The sequence below is a fragment of the Rhinoraja longicauda genome, chromosome 14 (genome assembly GCF_053455715.1).
Source record: "Rhinoraja longicauda isolate Sanriku21f chromosome 14, sRhiLon1.1, whole genome shotgun sequence".
Classification (NCBI taxonomy): domain Eukaryota; kingdom Metazoa; phylum Chordata; class Chondrichthyes; order Rajiformes; family Arhynchobatidae; genus Rhinoraja; species Rhinoraja longicauda.
The window spans coordinates 49,062,395-49,080,690 of NC_135966.1; the positions used below are offsets into that span (position 1 = coordinate 49,062,395).

Here is an 18,296-nt window from a genome sequence, read left to right on the forward strand (position 1 = left end):
ACGAACTGTGTATAATCTCGGATGGATAGTTTCTACACTCCATCTTCCCTGGTGTACCCGATGAAAGCCGAACGCCAGTTTATTTTGCTGTGTTACAGAGTACCATTAGCCCCCTGGAAAATGCCATTGAGACGATGGAGAAAACTAATGAGAAGATCCTAACCCTGATCACCCAGTACCAGGGTGATGATCACCTCCCCATCAACCCGCTCTCCATGTTGCTCAACGGCATTGTGGATCCAGCAGTCATGGGAGGATTTGCCAAATACGAGAAGGTAAAGAACATATTGGTTTGCTCTAAAAGCTTGCTTTAGTAACGTAATCAAGGAACGAGCAAATTGTAAAAGTCCGTCTGGTTCACTGAATGCTTTTAAGGAAGGAAATCCTTCCAGCAACTCACTAGGTAAACCATCTGATGGGGATAGGCACAAAAAGCTGGAGTAGCTCAGCGGGTCAGACAGCATCTGGGGAGAAAAGTGGATAAATGTGGATAAGTGTGAGGTTATCCACTTTGGTGGTAAGAATAGGAAGGCAGAGTATTATCTGAATGGTGTCAAGTTAGGAACAGGAGACGGACAACGAGGTCTGGGTGTCCTAGTGCATCAGTCACTGAAAGGAAGCATGCAGGTACAGCAGGCAGTGAAGAAAGCCATTGGAATGTTGGCCTCAATAACAAGAGGAGTTGAGTATAGGAGCAAAGAGGTTCTTCTGCAGTTGTACAGGGCCCTAGTGAGACCGCACCTGGAGTACTGTGTGCAGTTTTGGTCTCCAAATTTGAGGAAGGATATTCTTGCTATTGAGGGTGTGCAGCGTAGGTTTACTAGGTTAATTCCTGGAATGGCGGGACTGTCATATGTTGAAAGACTGGAGCGACTAGGCTTGTATACACTGGAATTTAGGATGAGAGGAGATCTTATCGAAACGTATAAGATTATTAAGGGGTTGGACACGTTAGAGGCAGGAAACATGTTCCCAATGTTGGGGGAGTCCAGAACAAGGGGCCACAGTTTAAGAATAAGTGGTAGGCCATTTAGAACGGAGATGAGGAAAAACGTTTTCAGTCAGAGAGTTGTGAATCTGTGGAATTCTCTGCCTCAGAAGGCAGTGGAGGCCAATTCTCTGAATACATTCAAGAGAGAGCTAGATAGAGCTCTTAAGGATAGCGGAGTCAGGGGGTATGGGGAGAAGGCAAGAACGGGGTACTGATTGAGAATGATCAGCCATGATCACATTGAATGGCGGTGCTGGCTCGAAGGGCCGAATGGCCTCCTTCTGCACCTATGGTCTATTGTCTATTATCTATAAAAGGAATAGGTGATGTTTCGGGTCGTGACCCATTCTCAGAAATTTCACGTCAAGTGAAGAATGGCACTGGAGATCCGACTGAAATGTAAAAGAACAAGGCAGCCAAATTCAATTTTCGAGCAAGCGTTTGCATTATTCCTGCTCCTACGTGGGCTCATTGTGCTAACCCCTGCTTCGTGTTATTTTATTACACATTTATTTTTTAAGATTGTGTGCTTATGTTTTAAAAGCAGCTGCTAGACCAGAGGCACCCACAGATGTCTGTTGTATAGCATGCACAGTGGTGGTCTAAGTTAAATGGTTATTGAAAATGCACATGGAATACTCAACTGAAAAACAAAGAAACATTACTGACGATCCGGTTGGACTCAGCTGGAATCTTACATTCATTTCTGGCCAGCGCTTTCGAAGGATGTCAAGGATGCAGAAGAGTTGCAGCTTGGAGGGATGATTGGAAAGACAGGGCTTGTATTCACTGGGGTTTGGAGGGATGAGAGGGGGATCTTATCGAGAAGTAAAAAATTATAAAAGGACTGGACAAGTTTGATGCAGGAAAAATGTTCCCAATGTCGGGGGAGTCCAGGACCAGGGGTCACAGTCTAAAAATAAAGGGGAGGCTATTTAAAACTGAGGTGAAAAGAACACTTTTTCACCCAGAGAGTTGTGAATTTGTGGAATTCTCTGCCACAGAAGGCAGTGGAGGCCAATTCACTGGATGGATTTAAAAGAGAGTTAAACCTCTGTCCCACTTAGGCGATGTTTTAGACGACTACAGGTGACTAGGCTGTCACCACACGGTCGCCGGGGTGTCACCTGTACGGTCGTTAGTCGTCTCCAAAGAGTCGTAGCGTTTTTCTGGTCGCCGCTGGATTTTGAAATGTTTAAACTTTTTCAGCGACTGTTGGTTTGACGCCAATGATCGTAGCTTGACGTCTCCTGACATAGGCGCTGCCGTAGGTTGTCGCCAGGTTGTCGCCAGGTGATGTAGGTTGTCGCCCGTAATGAATTCCATTGGCGACTACCTACGTCAACCGGCGACAGGTACCGGCATCAAAACCAGAGGCCAAAATGACGTGAATTGTCTTCAGTTGTCGCAGACACGGTCGTAGCTTGTCGCTGGTAGACGTAGGTTGACTTCAGTTGTCGTAGGTTGCCGCATGTGTGGTCAAAGGTTGTCGTAGGTGCGGTCGTAGGTGGACGTCCTAAGTCGCGACGATTGGGTCGCCGGTTGTCGGTAGCTTGCCGTAGCTTGACGTTGACTCGGTGGTCGGTTGTTGTAGCTTGTCGTAGACATTGTCGTAGAGGGGGGTCCAGTCACCGTTTTTTTTGCGAACTGTTACAACTATGACAGTCGCCGTCAGTCCCCTAAAAAAAATGCCTAAGTGGGACAGGCCCCTTAGATAGAGCTCCAGGGGCTAGTGGAATCAGGGGATACGGGGAGAAGGCAGGCACAGGTTACTGATTGGGGATGATCAGCCATGATCACAATGAATGGCGGTGCTGGCTCGAAGGACCAAATGGCCTCCTCCTGCACCTATTTTCTATGTTTCTATGTTTCTATGAATGAGAGACCTTGAGAGTATGAGAGGATAGTGATCGGGGGAGGATGAAGTGACTGAGGGTACGGGGGTCAAACAAGGATGGAAATTTCTGAATCAAAAAATAATTTTTAGCATAGAATTAGTTTGAAAACACACACACACACACATACACTGACACAGATACTCACACACACACACAACACATTCACACACATGCATATACATAGAGATGTACACATGCATATACAGGCATACACATAACACACATTCACATACATTTCACACATACATCCACATGTGCACACGCACACACACACTCAGATGTGCATGCATTTGTGTGTGTGTGTGAAGCCAGACATGCACTCACGCATAATGTATCTAGTGTGCAATAAAATGTATTTATTTTGATGTGAGCTATGAAATGCTACATGACATTAGGTGGATATAAGCTCATAGGGACAGATGAGTGCAACATTAGTTTCTTTCACGCTTTGTTAAGGAGAGAATGGGATACTATTACAGGTGATAACAAAAATGTAATGTGAAAATGCAACAGAGTACATCAAATGTCCTGTTGTTGCTCAGGGTACAGATGATATAAGAGCGCTGAAGGAACATGATGATGATTGATCAGATTTTATTCAGATTTTATTGAAAATCACTGGTAAATCTGTGGAATTCTCTGCCTCAGAAGGCAGTGGAGGCCGAGTCTCTGAATGCATTCAAGAGAGAACTAGATAGAGTTCTTTAGGATAGCGGAGTCAGGAGGTATGGGGAGAAGGCAGGCACGGGGTACTGATTGAGAATGATCAGCCATGATCACATTGAATGGTGGTGCTGGCTCGAAGGGCCGAATGGCCTACTCCTGCACCTATTGTCTATTGTCTATTGGTCATTAAGTCATCTGTGAAGCATGGTATACAAAACACAGCAGTATATAAAATGCACATAATTGAAAACACTCTCCAACAAAATATACGTGAACCCAAAAGAAGGCACTGGTGCTCCTAACCAATTATGGGACATTAAGTCATGTCATTCAACCGGGTTACAGCAAAAGAGTCAGCCATCTCGACAGACCCATTGCTCGTGGTAATCTAAAGGTCCAGCCGTTTTCACGAGTAATATGCAGATAATGCTCAGAATGAGCAATGGCATTGAATGGAGACTTAAGCAAGTCACTGCAGGTCCTTTGGGGCGGGGACTTTAAATTCAGCTGAAGAAATATCCAACATTGCAACAATAATTTTGCAAGAAATAATTCCTGTGTAGCAAATATCTAATGGGGAAGCACAGTGTAGAAAAGCATCACTTCTTTCTTCCCAATATTGTTTTATCTGTGTAGGAAGGAACTGCAGATGCTGGTTTAAACCGAAGAGAGACGCAAAATGCTGGAGTAACTCAGCGGGACGGGCAGCATCTCTGGAGAGAAGGAAAGGGTGACGTTTCGGGTCGAGACCCTTCTTCAGACCTGAAGAAGTCTGAAGAGGGGTCTCGACCCAAGAAGTCACCCTTTCCTTCTCTCCAGAGATGCTGCACATCCCGCTGAGTTACTTCAGCATTTTGCGTCCATCTTTTTATCTGTAACAGCTTATAATATGCCCGGAAGGTACACGTGCTGGATTTTATTGAAAATCACTCAGTATTTGCTCTTTTGCGAATCAATGCCTCTTTTTTGTTTGTTTTAAGGCTTTTATTCTCTTCGACATTTTGATAAAGGTTTAATCTATCTTTCATTTATTAAAAGCTGCTTAATGCTAATTCAAGTTTATGCATATTATCTGCTCAATAATTATCTCACAGCCACATCTGCTCAATAATCATTGAATGAGGGATGGAAACTTTAACACAACGTTCTCTAATGTGCAAACCCTCGCCCCCATTAGATTGACAGTCCATGTTAATCCAGAATGAATATATTTTCATTTTAAGCAACAAGAGGATTATTGTATGTTGACCTTCAGTCATGGAGGACAGAGTAATGTCACACTGGGTACCACAGTTATGTCACATCCAACCAGCAGATCAAGAGCTCAACCTGTGACCATAGGTTCATAAGTTCACAAGTGATAGGATCAGAATTAGGCCATTCGGCCCATCAAGTCTACTCCGCCATTCAATCATGGCTGACCTATCTTTCCCTCTTAACCCCATTCTCTTGGCTTCTCCCCATAACCCCTAACCACATTGAGGGCAATGAAAAGTGTGCAATAGATACAATTGTTGCCCCACATGCTCACAAACATCCAAACATTTAGAATATACCACAAACTAAAAAGATATCACCTAATGTTGACATAATTGCAATCTCTTTCAGGTGGAGATGTCCCAACTGTGAAATTGCACAGTGTTGTTGAAGTGCTGGTTCTTGGCCTTTTCCTGACATCAGGTGCTCACTCTTGATATCAGTAGTGGCACAACAACAATTTTTATCCTTAATGACATAATTTTTTTTAGTTTACTTTAGTTTAGAGATACTAAACAGTTAGAGATACTAAACAGGCCCTTCGTCCCACCGGGTCCACGCCGACCAGCGATCCCCGCACATTAACACCATCCTACACCCACTGGGGACAATTTTTACATTTACCAAACCAATTAACCTACAAACTTGTACGCCTTTGGAGTGTGGGAGGAAACCGAAGATCTCAGAGAAAACCCATGCAGGTCACGGGGATAATGTATAAACTCCGTACAGGCAGCACCCCTAGTTGGGATGGAACCCGGGTCTCCGGCGCTGCATTCGCTGTAAGGCAGCAACTCTACCGCTGCGCCACCGTGACCGTCCAAATTAGAGCGGAAAGCTTCAATTTACAACCATCATGGAGAAATCTCATCCAAACTCAGAATATGCTGAGCTAGCTAATTGTTACTTTGCTATTTAAGGAGACACGCTACTGACATCAGGAGACATGACTGGGCAGCCACAACCCAGACACCTTCCAAAGTCCACCTCTGTCATTTATCTGCCGAGACATCAATCGCCATGGTAATCCCTCTAGTGGTAATTCTGCCAGAGGTGGTCTACCACTGGAGCTACTACTGAAGCCCTGACAGGGAACTCAGTGTGGGTTGAGAATCTCAGAAGCAAAGGCATCCCTGGAGAATCTCGAGAAACATTGGACCTCACAGATGAACAATGCATTTGGTGCCTCAGGTCTTCCAAGACTGTTCTCACTGAGATGTATGATCTTCTGCAAGAGGCTCATTAGTCACACTTTCCATACTTGGACTGCTCCCTCCATCGAGATCAAGCACACTCTCAACTTTCACGCCACTGGATATTTCCATGTGCCCTAAGCAGATCTCAGCATGGTCTCCCAACACTCTGCTCGCCACAGCATCAGAGTTCACCCAAGCATTATATGTGTAGAGAAATAATCCCATCTCCTCGGTGCAATGATAGCTCAGGTACTGGGATGTGCCAGCATTGCTGGTTAATATTAGCACCTGGAGTACTGTGTGCAGTTGTACAGGGCCCTAGTGAGACCACACCTGGAGTACTGTGTGCAGTTGTACTGGGCCCTAGTGAGACCACACCTGGAGTACTGTGTGCAGTTTTTGTCTCCAAATTTGAGGAAGGATATTCTTGCTATTGAGGGCGTGCAGCGTAGGTTTACTACATTAATTCCCGGAATGGCGGGACTATCATATGTTGAAAGACTGGAGCGACTAGGCTTGTATACACTGGAATTTAGAAGGATGAGAGGAGATCTTATCGAAACGTATAAGATTATTAAGAGGTTGGACACGTTAGAGGCAGGAAACATGTTCCCAATGTTGGGGGAGTCCAGAACAAGGGGCCACAGTTTAAGAATAAGGGGTAGGCCATTTAGAACTGAGATGAGGAAAAACTTTTTCAGTCAGAGAGTTGTGAATCTGTGGAATTCTCTGCCTCAGAAGGCAGTGGAGGCCAATTCTCTGAATGCATTCAAGAGAGAGCTGGTTAGAGCTCTTAAGGATAGCGGAGTCAGGGGGTATGGGGAGAAGGCAGGAACGGGGTACTGATTGAGAATGATCAGCCATGATCACATTGAATGGCGGTGCTGGCTGGAAGGGCCAAATGGCCTCCTCCTGCACCTATTGTCTATTGTCTATTGTCTATTGTCAAAGACAACCATTGATTACACTCTGCTGCTGATAAGGATCTCAAGCAGAACTCATATATTTTCGTCAACACACCACCAGGAAATGTCTCCACACCTGCCATGTGCAGCTCTTTGTAGGTATGAGAAGAATTTCATATTGGTGAAGGACAATGTTCTAGGACGCTCCTCATGCTGAATGAGTCTACACTGCTGGGCATTTTCAACATCCATCACTGCCCAGGGTCGATGAATCCCAGGGAACAGAATTTACTTTCACCCCTCCTGGCTCCTCACACCAAGGTGCTCCGAGACGATAGCAGTTGGGCACATAAGGTCATAAGGAACAGGAATTGAATTAGGCCATTCAGCCCATCAAGTCTTCTCCGCCATTCAATCACGGCTGATCTACCTCTCCCACCTAACCCCATTCTCCTGCCTTCTCCTCATCACCTCTGACACCTGTACTAATCAAGAATCTATCTATCCCTGCCTTAAAAATATCCACTGACTTGGCCTCCACAGCCTTCTGTGGCAAAGAATTCCACAAAGAATCTGTGCTTTCTGTGGCAAAGAATTTGAACAGATACAAAAGACATGCCTGTACTGGTGCAGGAATGGAAAATGTCAATGGATTCGCCGTGGTGGGATTCTGCCACCTGTATCACTTGGGGGTCAGCTTGCAGTACCCGGAGGTTTCATTATTGTGTCCTGTACACTGACCAATGCTGCAAACCATAGGCAGTAGCCTAAGCAGGGCTTAGAAGACCGAGAGCTTTAGGGTCAAGAGGTAAAGACTGGGCAAGGGATGTCCTTGCTCAATGTCCTTGGAAGCAAGTATTACCAGCACTGATAATGAGCCACTCCAACAGAAAGTGAGGCTTCTCTTAAGGAACCAGACAGAATACTGTCCCTAATTCAAACTGTGTGATCCTCTTATTACGCCAGTCAATACTGTCACAGTAGATTAATAAAGCACGGAGCCCAGGCCATGCATAATGTCTCTCTCATCGTGCAATGAATATAACACATGAAGCTATAAATCTCTGCTCTGATTATGGCAATGATAATATCTCCATGTCTCCCAAAGACTGCCACCTGACTTACGACGCTCGGCTCTCCACTCCACAAAGAAGTTGTGGATTGTTGTGTGTAAATCGCGCTAACCTATCCTGCCAGGAGATGAGTTACTTGTCAGCAATCCCCAGTCCTGGAAGACAATACTCCTGCCTGGATCGTATGGTGGTGCTATCAGGATTTATGACTCCCCATCCCACCAAACCTCTTGCCACTTGGGACCTTGCGCCGGCCATGTGTCTCATTGAACAAGGCTCTAATTTTAATGAATGCAAGAACTTTTTCCTGCCTGCCTTCTTCATTGCAACCATAGTGCTTGCTGCAGTTGTGTGGTTACCATGAAAAGTTTGCCTTTAAGGCCTCTTGCACTTGTGCAAGACTATTGACTATTGACTATTCACTATTGTACAGCAAAGTGTGGGAACCCATACTAGAATAACTGATGGCCCACTGAGAATTTTGTATGATCTGTTTCTGGATGCAAACTGTCTTAATGCAGTGTCACCATAGGTTTGTGTTAATTTTACTTTTTTTTCCCCACTCATAATTTTTCATAGCAATATTTTAGCACATTGGCAACAAGTACCGGCCAGTTTTTCTGGCAGGAGTATTTAACATGGGCTATCTTACCAAAACACTTTGATACTATTTAGGTAAAAGGCAAATGTGTGGTTTTGAATCCATAATTAATCTGTTCTTTTAGGCTTTTTTCACAGAGGCTTATTCAGATGAGCACCCTGGAGATTGGGAGAAACTGGCTCGATTAAAGGATCTCATAGCATGGCAGGTAAGAATGGAGCGTGGATCAGTGCATCGAATCCTTTTATATCTTGCGCAAACTCCTAACTCTTTAATATACACATATTTTCCATATGGATTCCACTAACACTCATCACACAGTGGATAGATACAAAGTGCTGGAGTAACTCAGAGGGTCAGGCGGCAACTCTGGAGAAAATGGATGGGTGAAATTTTGGGTCGAGGCCCTTCAGACTTCTTCAGTTTGAGGAATGGTCCCGGCCCAAATTCTCACCCATCCTTTTTCTCCAGAGATGCTGCCTGACCCATTGCATTATTCTGTGTCTTTTTCAGTGTAGGATATTTGTTTTCTTTAATTCCTTGTGAAATCCTTGCACAGATACTGTGTTGACATGTTACAAATCAGAACTGGCCCCAAGATGACTTGCCTCAGCTGTCAGAACATAGTTTGTCGCCAACTATTTTAATTGAACGAGTTTGTATTCTCATCCATTCATCTTCAGATGTTTATATTGATCCAGCAATAATTCTTTCTGCAACTATGCTATTCTTTCATCAAGAACCCTGTATTTACATGGGTAACACAGCATAACTTAGTTGGTGGTGTGAGCCACAGGGTGTTGCATGTGTTCAGTGCCCTGGTATAAATCCAGATACCGCTGGCTAGCAATCTATGCGAGAAAGTGAGCGGAGTGCGTGAGCCTCCCCTTGCCAGTACACAACCTCTGCATCATCAAGACTCTCGCAGTGCCTCCTCGTGGCAACACATGGTAACTGCGGCCACCTTCAGTCCCAGGCTAAACTGCGCAAGGATCTCGGAGGAACTCTGGCCCCCAGAGATGCGACGTGCCGGCCCCACCAGCGTGTGGACACGCCCTGACGTCCATCACCCAGGTCCCAACTAAGGGGTTAAATAGCAGCCCACTGCCTTGTGGGTAAGGCTCAGGAGAGCCAACGGCACTGGAGCTGGAGTCCCTAGAGACGGTCGGCTGATCCCTCGTGTGTCCGCCTTCCGGCAACTCCTGCAACCGCGTAGGCCCCAGACGCAGCAGCCAGGCCGTTCCTCTGGAATCAGCCTACTAGGCCGAGAGGGGAACGCAGATGCCGGGCAAGTTTGTATTCCCATTTATCTGCCCAGGCTCAGAGGCCAAATCAAATGGAGAGGACACTTCATCCTTGCTGGGCACAGTGAGATGTAACCACAGATGAACAATCCCCCTCTCCAAGCAGGACAACGCCAAGCCACACCATCATCCCCCGCAGATGGACGGAAACCAGAAACAGCATAACTGGTAAAGATTCACAATCACTGATATAATATCTAATTATGCAACAACGCTTCAGTGATTACGAATCAAACCCCCTCTTCTAAAACAATATAATGAGGAGTGACTGTAAGTAGACAACTTTCAGATGCTAATTCTGATAACCACTGAACAAAAGTGTTATAGAACCACAGTAGCAAAAAACACACTTGATAATATCCCCTTGATTTATTTTCAGATTTCTTACTACAGTGTTCAAAAATTAATGCTTAGTTCCTGAAAACTCCAGGATAATCCTTTCTCCTGGAGGCTTTGTGAATGGGAGCAAAAGACAAAGAGATTTTGCTGCATTTTTTGGACTGCATTCCTGTTTGAGAAGATTTGGTGATTTTTGGTGAAGGCATCAATAAAATATATTTTCCGAAAAGGATAATTAGTATAGAAGTTGAGAGGTCATGTTGCAGTTATATTAGACATTGGGGAGACCACATTTAGAGTATTGTGTTCGGTTCTGTGCATCATGTTATAGGAAAGATGTTGTCAAGCTGGAAAAGGGGCAGAGAAGATTAACGAGGATGTTGCCAGGACACGAGGGCCTGAGCTATATGGAGAGGTTGAGCAGGCTAGGGCACTATTCTTGGAGCGCAGGAAGATGAGGGGTGATCTTAGCTGGAATAGATCGGATAGACGCACAAAGTCTCTTGCCCAGAGTAGGCGAATCAAGAACCAAAGGATATAGGTTTGAACTGAGAGGGGGAAAGATGGATGGATTTAAGAGAGAGTTAGATAGAGCTCTAGGGGCTAGTGGAATCGAGGGATATGGGGAGAAGGCAGGCACGGGTTACTGATTTGGGACGATCAGCCATGATCACAGTGAATGGCGGTGCTGGCTCGATGGGCCGAATGGCCTCTTCATGCACCTATTTTCTATGTCTCTATATTTCTATGTTTCAATGTAATAGAAACCTGAGGCATGACCTTTTCAAACAGAGGGTGGTGGGTGTATGGTACGAGCTGCTGGAGGAGGTAGTTGAGGTAGGTAGTATTGCAATGTTTAGGAAACATTTGGTCCAGTTACATGGATAGGACAGGTTTAGAGGGATATGGGCCAAACTCAGGCAGGTGGGACTAGTGTAGATGAGACATGTTTGTCGGTGTGGGCAAGTTGAGCCAAAGGGCTCTTTTCCACACTGTATGGCTCTAAGACTCTATGACTCTATGACTGTGATATAAGAAAATAACTGCAGATGCTGATACAAATCGAAGGTATTTATTCACAAAATGCTGGAGTAACTCAGCAGGTCAGGCAGCATCTCAGGAGAGAAGGAATGGGTGACGTTTTGGGTCGAGACCCTTCTTCAGACTGACTGTGATATTAGCTGTTGACTGTTTGTCTCATGACGAGTTGTGCTGTGAATGATCCTACATGACCACAAAAGAATAAGATAGCTTGTCCCGTGTTTGTGGCACTCAGGTTACAAAGTGCAAACTTAAGCTTGTTTTTATACATATCGAAGCAGAACATTTCGGGATCAGTGAGCTTGGTCCTTAGCTCTGTCACCACCCTTCAACATACAGCAGTAGCATTTACCTTTCACCAGATGGCACCTGGTGACTGTGATTTGCTGTTATTAACTCACAGGAGAAAAAGCATTTCACATCGATAGGCACGAAAAGTTGGAATATCTCAGCGGGACAGGCAGCATCTCTGGGGAAAAGGAATAGGTGACATTTTGGGTCAAAACCCTTCTTCAGACTGAGAGTTAGGAGAAAGGGAAATGAGAGATACAGACAGTGACGTAGAGAGATATAGAACAAATGAATGAAAAATATACAAAAAAGTAGCGATGATAAAGGAAAGGCCATTGTTCGATGTGGGCTAGGTGAAAACGAGTTACAGACAATGAGACTCAACAAGACGGCTTTGAAGCTGGTACAATGATGTGGGTGGGCGGGATGGAGAGAGAAGGGATGCAAGGGTTAATTGGTTAGAGAAATCAATATTCATACCGCTGGGTTGTAAGCTGCCCGAGCAAAATATGAGGTGCTCTTCCTCCAGTTTGAGTTTGGTCTCACTCTGTTTTCACGCTGACTGGTTCTCAGCTGTTACTCAGTAACGCTCCGTCGCAATCTTGCTCAGAGCTGCTCTCTCCATCATGGTGGGATCTGACCCGGTACCTGCGATTCTCAACACATTGAGCCCCAGGTTTTAGTTTTGACTAGACCAAGTGGACCCGTTGGCACCAAACCTCTCCTGGATTGGTGCAGCACCCTCTCCTCCTCCCCTCTCCCCTCTCCCCTCTCCCCTCTCCCCTCTCCCCTCTCCCCTCTCCCCTCTCCCCTCTCCCCTCTCCCCTCTCCCCTCTCCCCTCTCCCCTCTCCCCTCTCCCCTCTCCCCTCTCCCCTCTCCCCTCTCCCCTCTCCCCTCTCCCCTCTCCCCTCTCCCCTCTCCTCTCTCCTCTCTCCCCTCTCCCCTACCCCCTCCCCATCCCCTCCCCCTTCCCCCTCCACCTCCCTCCTCCCCTTCCGTCCCCCCTCCCTCCACCCCTCCTCCCCCTCCATTCCCTCTCCCCCCCACTCCATCCCCTCCTCCCTCCCCCCTCCCTCCCACCCTAGGAGATAGATTTAAACTTTAAAATGTGAACAACTTTAAAAATATTACACCGATTTCAATGAAACTTCTTCCATTAGCACCAAAGGGGGACGACGGTGAGTAAGGTGGGCCTAAAATTGTCGCGCTATGGTGTACCGTTTAGGCTGTAGTTCAGGAACAAACAAACAAACAAACGAGAGATTTAGTATATAGATGCTGAGAGCAATGAACCAGGCCGTGGCCCAGTGTTCAGATCCAAGGCCCAGATCTAGAACTGTGATAGGTTATGGATGGGGACCATAGGGAAAGAAATATGCATAAAACTGCCAAATTCTCCAAAAAAAATCCTTTAAGGTCATAAATATTTTTAACTGGTCTGAAACCCATTGGATTTCATTCACTTTCTGTGGTTAATGTGACGTCTTTGAAGATAATTTTGCAAATGAACCAGTCTCACTCATGAAGAAAATATAAAATTTCAAGCCGACATGAGATGGTTAAAGACAAAATCCCAAGGCAACTAAACATGATAACTCTTTTATCCCCAAATTAAATGAAAGTAATTTGGAAGCCATTCACCGAATTTTGCAGAGCTGGGATATTACCCCTTCGTGAAAGCCTTCTTCCTCAAACAGGCACCAATCCCACTGTGATAGTTGCAATAATCTGGGGTTCCAGTGAGGTATTTGAGTATCAGTGTGCTGAGAATGTTCTCCTCTTCATCTTCACCAGCTGCCGCTGCTCGGAGCAGGGATAAAACTTCATGGGAAGAGGGTGACGGACGACCTGCGGCCATTCCAAGATCGGATGGAGGAATGTTTCAAGCAGCTAAAGGTCAAAGTAGAGAAGGAGTATGGAACAAGGGAGTTGGTAAGAGGACTTGAGTCAAGGCAGACACACAATGCTGGAGTAACTCAGCGGGTCAGGCAGCATCTCTGGAGAGAAGGAATGGGCGACGCTTCGGGTCGAGACCCTTCTTCAGACAGATGTCAGGGGAGGGGGTGGAACAAAGATAGGATGTAGTCAGAGACAGGAAGACTAGTGGGAGAACTGGGAAGGGGGAGGGGATAGAGAGGGAAAGCAGGGACTATCTGAAGTTAGAGAAGTCAATGTTCATACCGCTGGGGTGTAAACTGCCCAAGCAAAATATGAGGTGCTGTTCCTCCAATTTGCGCTGGGCCTCACTCTGACAATGGAGGAGGCCCAGGACAGAAAGGTCAGATTGGGAGTGGGGGGGGGAGTTGAAGTGCTGAGCCACCGGGAGATCAGGTTGGTTAAGACGAACAGAGCAGAGGTGTTCACCGAAACAATCGCCGAGCCTGCGCTTGGTGTCGCCGATGTAGAGAAGTTGACACCTGGAAGAGCGGATACAGTAGATGAGGTTGGAGGAGGTGCAGGTGAACCTCTGCCTCACCTGGAAAGACTGTTTGGGTCCTTGGATGGAGTCGAGGGGGGCGGTAAAGGGACAGGTGTTGCATCTCCTGCGGTTTCTGGGGAAAGTACCCCCTCCCTCCACCCCTCCTCCCCCTCCATTCCCTCTCCCCCCCACTCCATCCCCTCCTCCCTCCCCCCTCCCTCCCACCCTAGGAGATAGATTTAAACTTTAAAATGTGAACAACTTTAAAAATATTACACCGATTTCAATGAAACTTCTTCCATTAGCACCAAAGGGGGACGACGGTGAGTAAGGTGGGCCTAAAATTGTCGCGCTATGGTGTACCGTTTAGGCTGTAGTTCAGGAACAAACAAACAAACAAACGAGAGATTTAGTATATAGATGCTGAGAGCAATGAACCAGGCCGTGGCCCAGTGTTCAGATCCAAGGCCCAGATCTAGAACTGTGATAGGTTATGGATGGGGACCATAGGGAAAGAAATATGCATAAAACTGCCAAAGTACCTGGGGAGGGGGTGGTTTGGGTGGGAAGGGACGAGTGGACCAGGGAGTTACGGAGGGAACGGTCTCTGCGGAAAGATGAAAGGGGTGGAGATGGGAAGATATGGCCAGTGGTGGGGTCCCGTTGGAGTTGACGGAAATGTTGGAGGATTATATGCTGTATGTGACGACTGATGGGGTGGAAGGTGAGGACAAGGGGGGCTCTGTCCTTGTTACGAATGGGGGGAGGGGGAGCAAGAGTGGAGCTGTGGGATATTGAGGAGACCCTAGTGAGAGCCTCATCTATAATGGAAGAGGGGCACTCCCGTTTCCTAAAGAATGAGGACATCTCCGATGCCCTGGTATGGAACACCTCATCCTGGACGCAGATGCGGCGTAGACGGAGGAATTGGGAGTAGGGGATAGAGTCTTTATGGGAAACAGGGTGGGAAGAAGTGTCGTAAAGATAGCTATGGGAGTCAGTAGGTTTGTACTCACCAGCTTGAGTCAAGGCACCTTGGTTCATTCTTGGCAAAAATGAGCAATGTTGCAGGACCTTCCTTCCACTGGATTTTTGATCGCATAGCCCAATGGTGTGGAGGGGCAGGAACCATCACTTACGAGGTTCAACTCTTACTCTTCCCTGAAAATGGAGATCCGTTGTAGAGCCATGGCTTCAAAATAAATGCTCTCGATTCTTTTTGTAATCATCGGCCAAGGGGGCAGGATGCAAGATGCCCCAGTAGAGGGAAAGCCCATCACAATCTTCTTTAGCTCCACAGTTTTCAGAAGAGTAAATAGAGGTTGTGTTGATTTTGAGTAACAAAGGTACTGATGTGTTTGGAGGGAATTCTCCTGCTCGGCATGTTAACAAAAGTCATAATTCAGGCAGCACATTTTTTGGTCCAAGCCTAAATATTGATCTGGACACCAGAAGGTATTTGTGCTTAATGCCAGTATGTGGGGCATGCATTTTGTTTGCATCAGGCCTGAAGAGCAAGCCATGTCTTGCTCTACTGAGCGATGCCCCGTAGAGTGCCCACTCGTTCAGCACTACACCGCTGAGGCAGTTAGGATCAATGGGGTCAAGGGTGTGGGGAGGGATGTCAGGCATCGTTAGCGATCCAAAGTTGATTCCCCCGTGACTTCACACGCCTGCTCTCCTGGATTTATCTTGCAGCCAGATATTGATGACAAGCGGGCAAGTCGGCCAAGATCCATGCTGAGGTCCTACCGACAGGTGTCCATGATCTCCCTCTCTTCCATCAACACGGAATGCAGCACACCGACCAAAGCCAGTGCTGAGATGTAAGGCACAACCATCATGTCATTGCCATTACTGGCAGTAGTTGGTCAGCACACTATTAACTGTTACATTTGCAGAAGCCGAGATGCTAGCTGTCTATAAGATGCTTATTGTGAAAATACATAAAGTCGCGGTAAGACTTGTCACAATCCCCAAACTCTGAACGTCAAGGATTAATATCTATGTAATTATTGAGAGAATCAGAGATACAGCAGAGATTCTCTGCCCCAGAAGGCAGTGGAGGCCAATTCTGTTAATGCATTAAAGAGAGAGCTAGATAGAGCTCTTAAGGATAGCGGAGTCAGGGGGTATGGGGAGAAGGCAGGAACGGGGTACTGATTGAGAATGATCAGCCGTGATCACATTGAATGGTGGTGCGTACAGGCTCGAAGGACCGAATGGCCTCCTCCTGCACCTATTGTCTATTGTCTATTGCCAAGAATTTATATAAAAATTAAGGGCAAAGGTATATTTTGTAATTAGATATAATCCACATACATACTCTCACCATCTTTCATTCCATCCGAACAGTCTACTCGTCTAACCCATGCCTAACTCAAAAGTTACCACATATCCCCACCTGAGCTCAGTTTCTGGTTCATCCCATTCTCTCCCACAACCACCTCATTCCATACTCCCCACTCTGTCCCACTCTCTCCCATCCCATTCCACTCTCTCCCACGAAATTCCACACTCCCTCATCCATTAGGAACACCCAATCCTATCCCAAGCTCCCCTAGCTTATCCCACTTCCCCCCATCCCTCCTACTCCCTATTCTACACCCTCCCCATTGCATAACCTACCGCACACTCTCACACACCCTATCCAACAATCCCACACCCACCCTTTCCCACACTTCCCCTACCCTTCCCCACACCCTCCCTATACCATCCGCACCCCATACCACAGTATCCCACCCTATCCTATTCTCCCCACTTATCCCACACCCACCCTAACCCACATCCCTACACCATATCCCACACTCCCGCTCCCATCACACTCTTCCCACCCTACCCAGCACTCTCCCTACCCAATCCCATACACTCCACCCTATTCCACACTCCCACTGGCCACACTATCTGCCATTTTTCACTGTCACCATTTCCACATGCACCATTCCTCTGGGCAGTTCAACATCCCTGTCTGACCCTACACTAAAGGTCACAAAGTGCTGGAGTAACTCAATAGGTCAAACAGCATCTTTGGAGATCATGAACAGGTGACGTTTCGGGTTAGGACCCTTCGTCGTGAACCAATCCAGGTTCCCCAGAGATGTTGCATGACACGCTGACTTATTCCAGCACTTTATGTCCTTTTGTGTAAACCAGCATCTGTAGTTCTTGTTTCTCCGCCCTGCAGCTCCCACTCCTCATCCTGTCAGTCTTTATTTCTTCAAATTCAGTCAGTTCCCTTGTGTGCCCATTGAAATCATTCGCTTCTCATCTCCATGTGGAATGAAAATCAACTTCCCACCCTGCTCCTGACTCCCCTCCTCAACCCTGCCAGACATTGTAGAACTTTTATCAGCGGTCTAATTCCAACGTGTAGATGCAGGATGCACTTGGCAAGCCGGAAAGGGTTCAGAGAAGATTTACGAGGATGTTGCCAGGACTCGAGGGCTGGAACTATAGGGAGAGGTTGAGCAGGCTGGGACTCTATTACTTGGAGTGTGGGAGGATGAGGGGTGATCGTATAGAGCTGTACAAAATCATGAGAGGAATAGATCAGTGAAACGCAGAGTCTCTTGCCCAGAGTAGGGGAATCGAAAAATGAAGGACATGGGTTTAAGGTGAGGGGGGGAGATTTAATAGGAACATAAGGGGTAACCTTTTCACACAACGGGTGGTGGGTGTGTGGAATGAGCTGCCGGAAGAAGTAGTTGAGACGGGTACTATTAGAACGTTTAAGAAACATTTAGACAGGTACATGGATAGGACAGGTTTAGAGGGATATGGGCCAACTGCAGGCTGGTGGGACTAGTGTAGATAGGACATGTTGGTCAGTGTGGGCAAGTTGCACTGAAGGGTCTGTTTCCACACTGTTTGACTCTACAACTGTAGCTGATGGAGTCTGCATTTTATGGCAAGCCACCTGTCGATAAAATATGTCGATGGTCCCCATTTGCTTCTGGCAGGGAAGAATTGGCCTCCTGTCCTCAATCCAGATGGCCCATGAGAGTGCAATGGTCTTTGGTAGGGTTAATATCATTGATGATGCCCTGCAGAGGCATACAGGCTACTTGTGTTCACTAAATGGTCTCACACAGAATGGCTCTGAGCTAAATAAAGTTGGATGAGCAAAAAGCAAGGTTTTGCTGAGAGTAGGAATGGCCTCGACACATGTTTGGTGAAACTATGCATCAAATGTCTGCCAAATGATAGCACCAAACATTTTAAAGGACCCACAGGGCTAACGGTGCAGATGCAATCAGATCTGAACAGACAGTGAACGAAAATAAGCAAAACGTGTTCCAAAACTGCAGGCCCATC

The 18,296-nt window shown here is 46.5% G+C and overlaps 1 protein-coding gene across 1 annotated transcript in view; it reads left to right on the forward strand.

Annotated features, from left to right (window-relative positions):
* The window catches only part of LOC144600250 (dedicator of cytokinesis protein 2-like), a 706,150-nt gene that overhangs the window by 674,064 nt on the left and 13,790 nt on the right, over positions 1 to 18,296 (forward strand). Inside the window, exons 45-48 of the mRNA XM_078411810.1 lie at positions 99 to 275; positions 8,712 to 8,795; positions 13,358 to 13,495; positions 15,681 to 15,808. Coding sequence (XP_078267936.1) covers positions 99 to 275; positions 8,712 to 8,795; positions 13,358 to 13,495; positions 15,681 to 15,808 — 527 coding nt within the window. The remainder of the gene's footprint in view (positions 1 to 98; positions 276 to 8,711; positions 8,796 to 13,357; positions 13,496 to 15,680; positions 15,809 to 18,296) is intronic.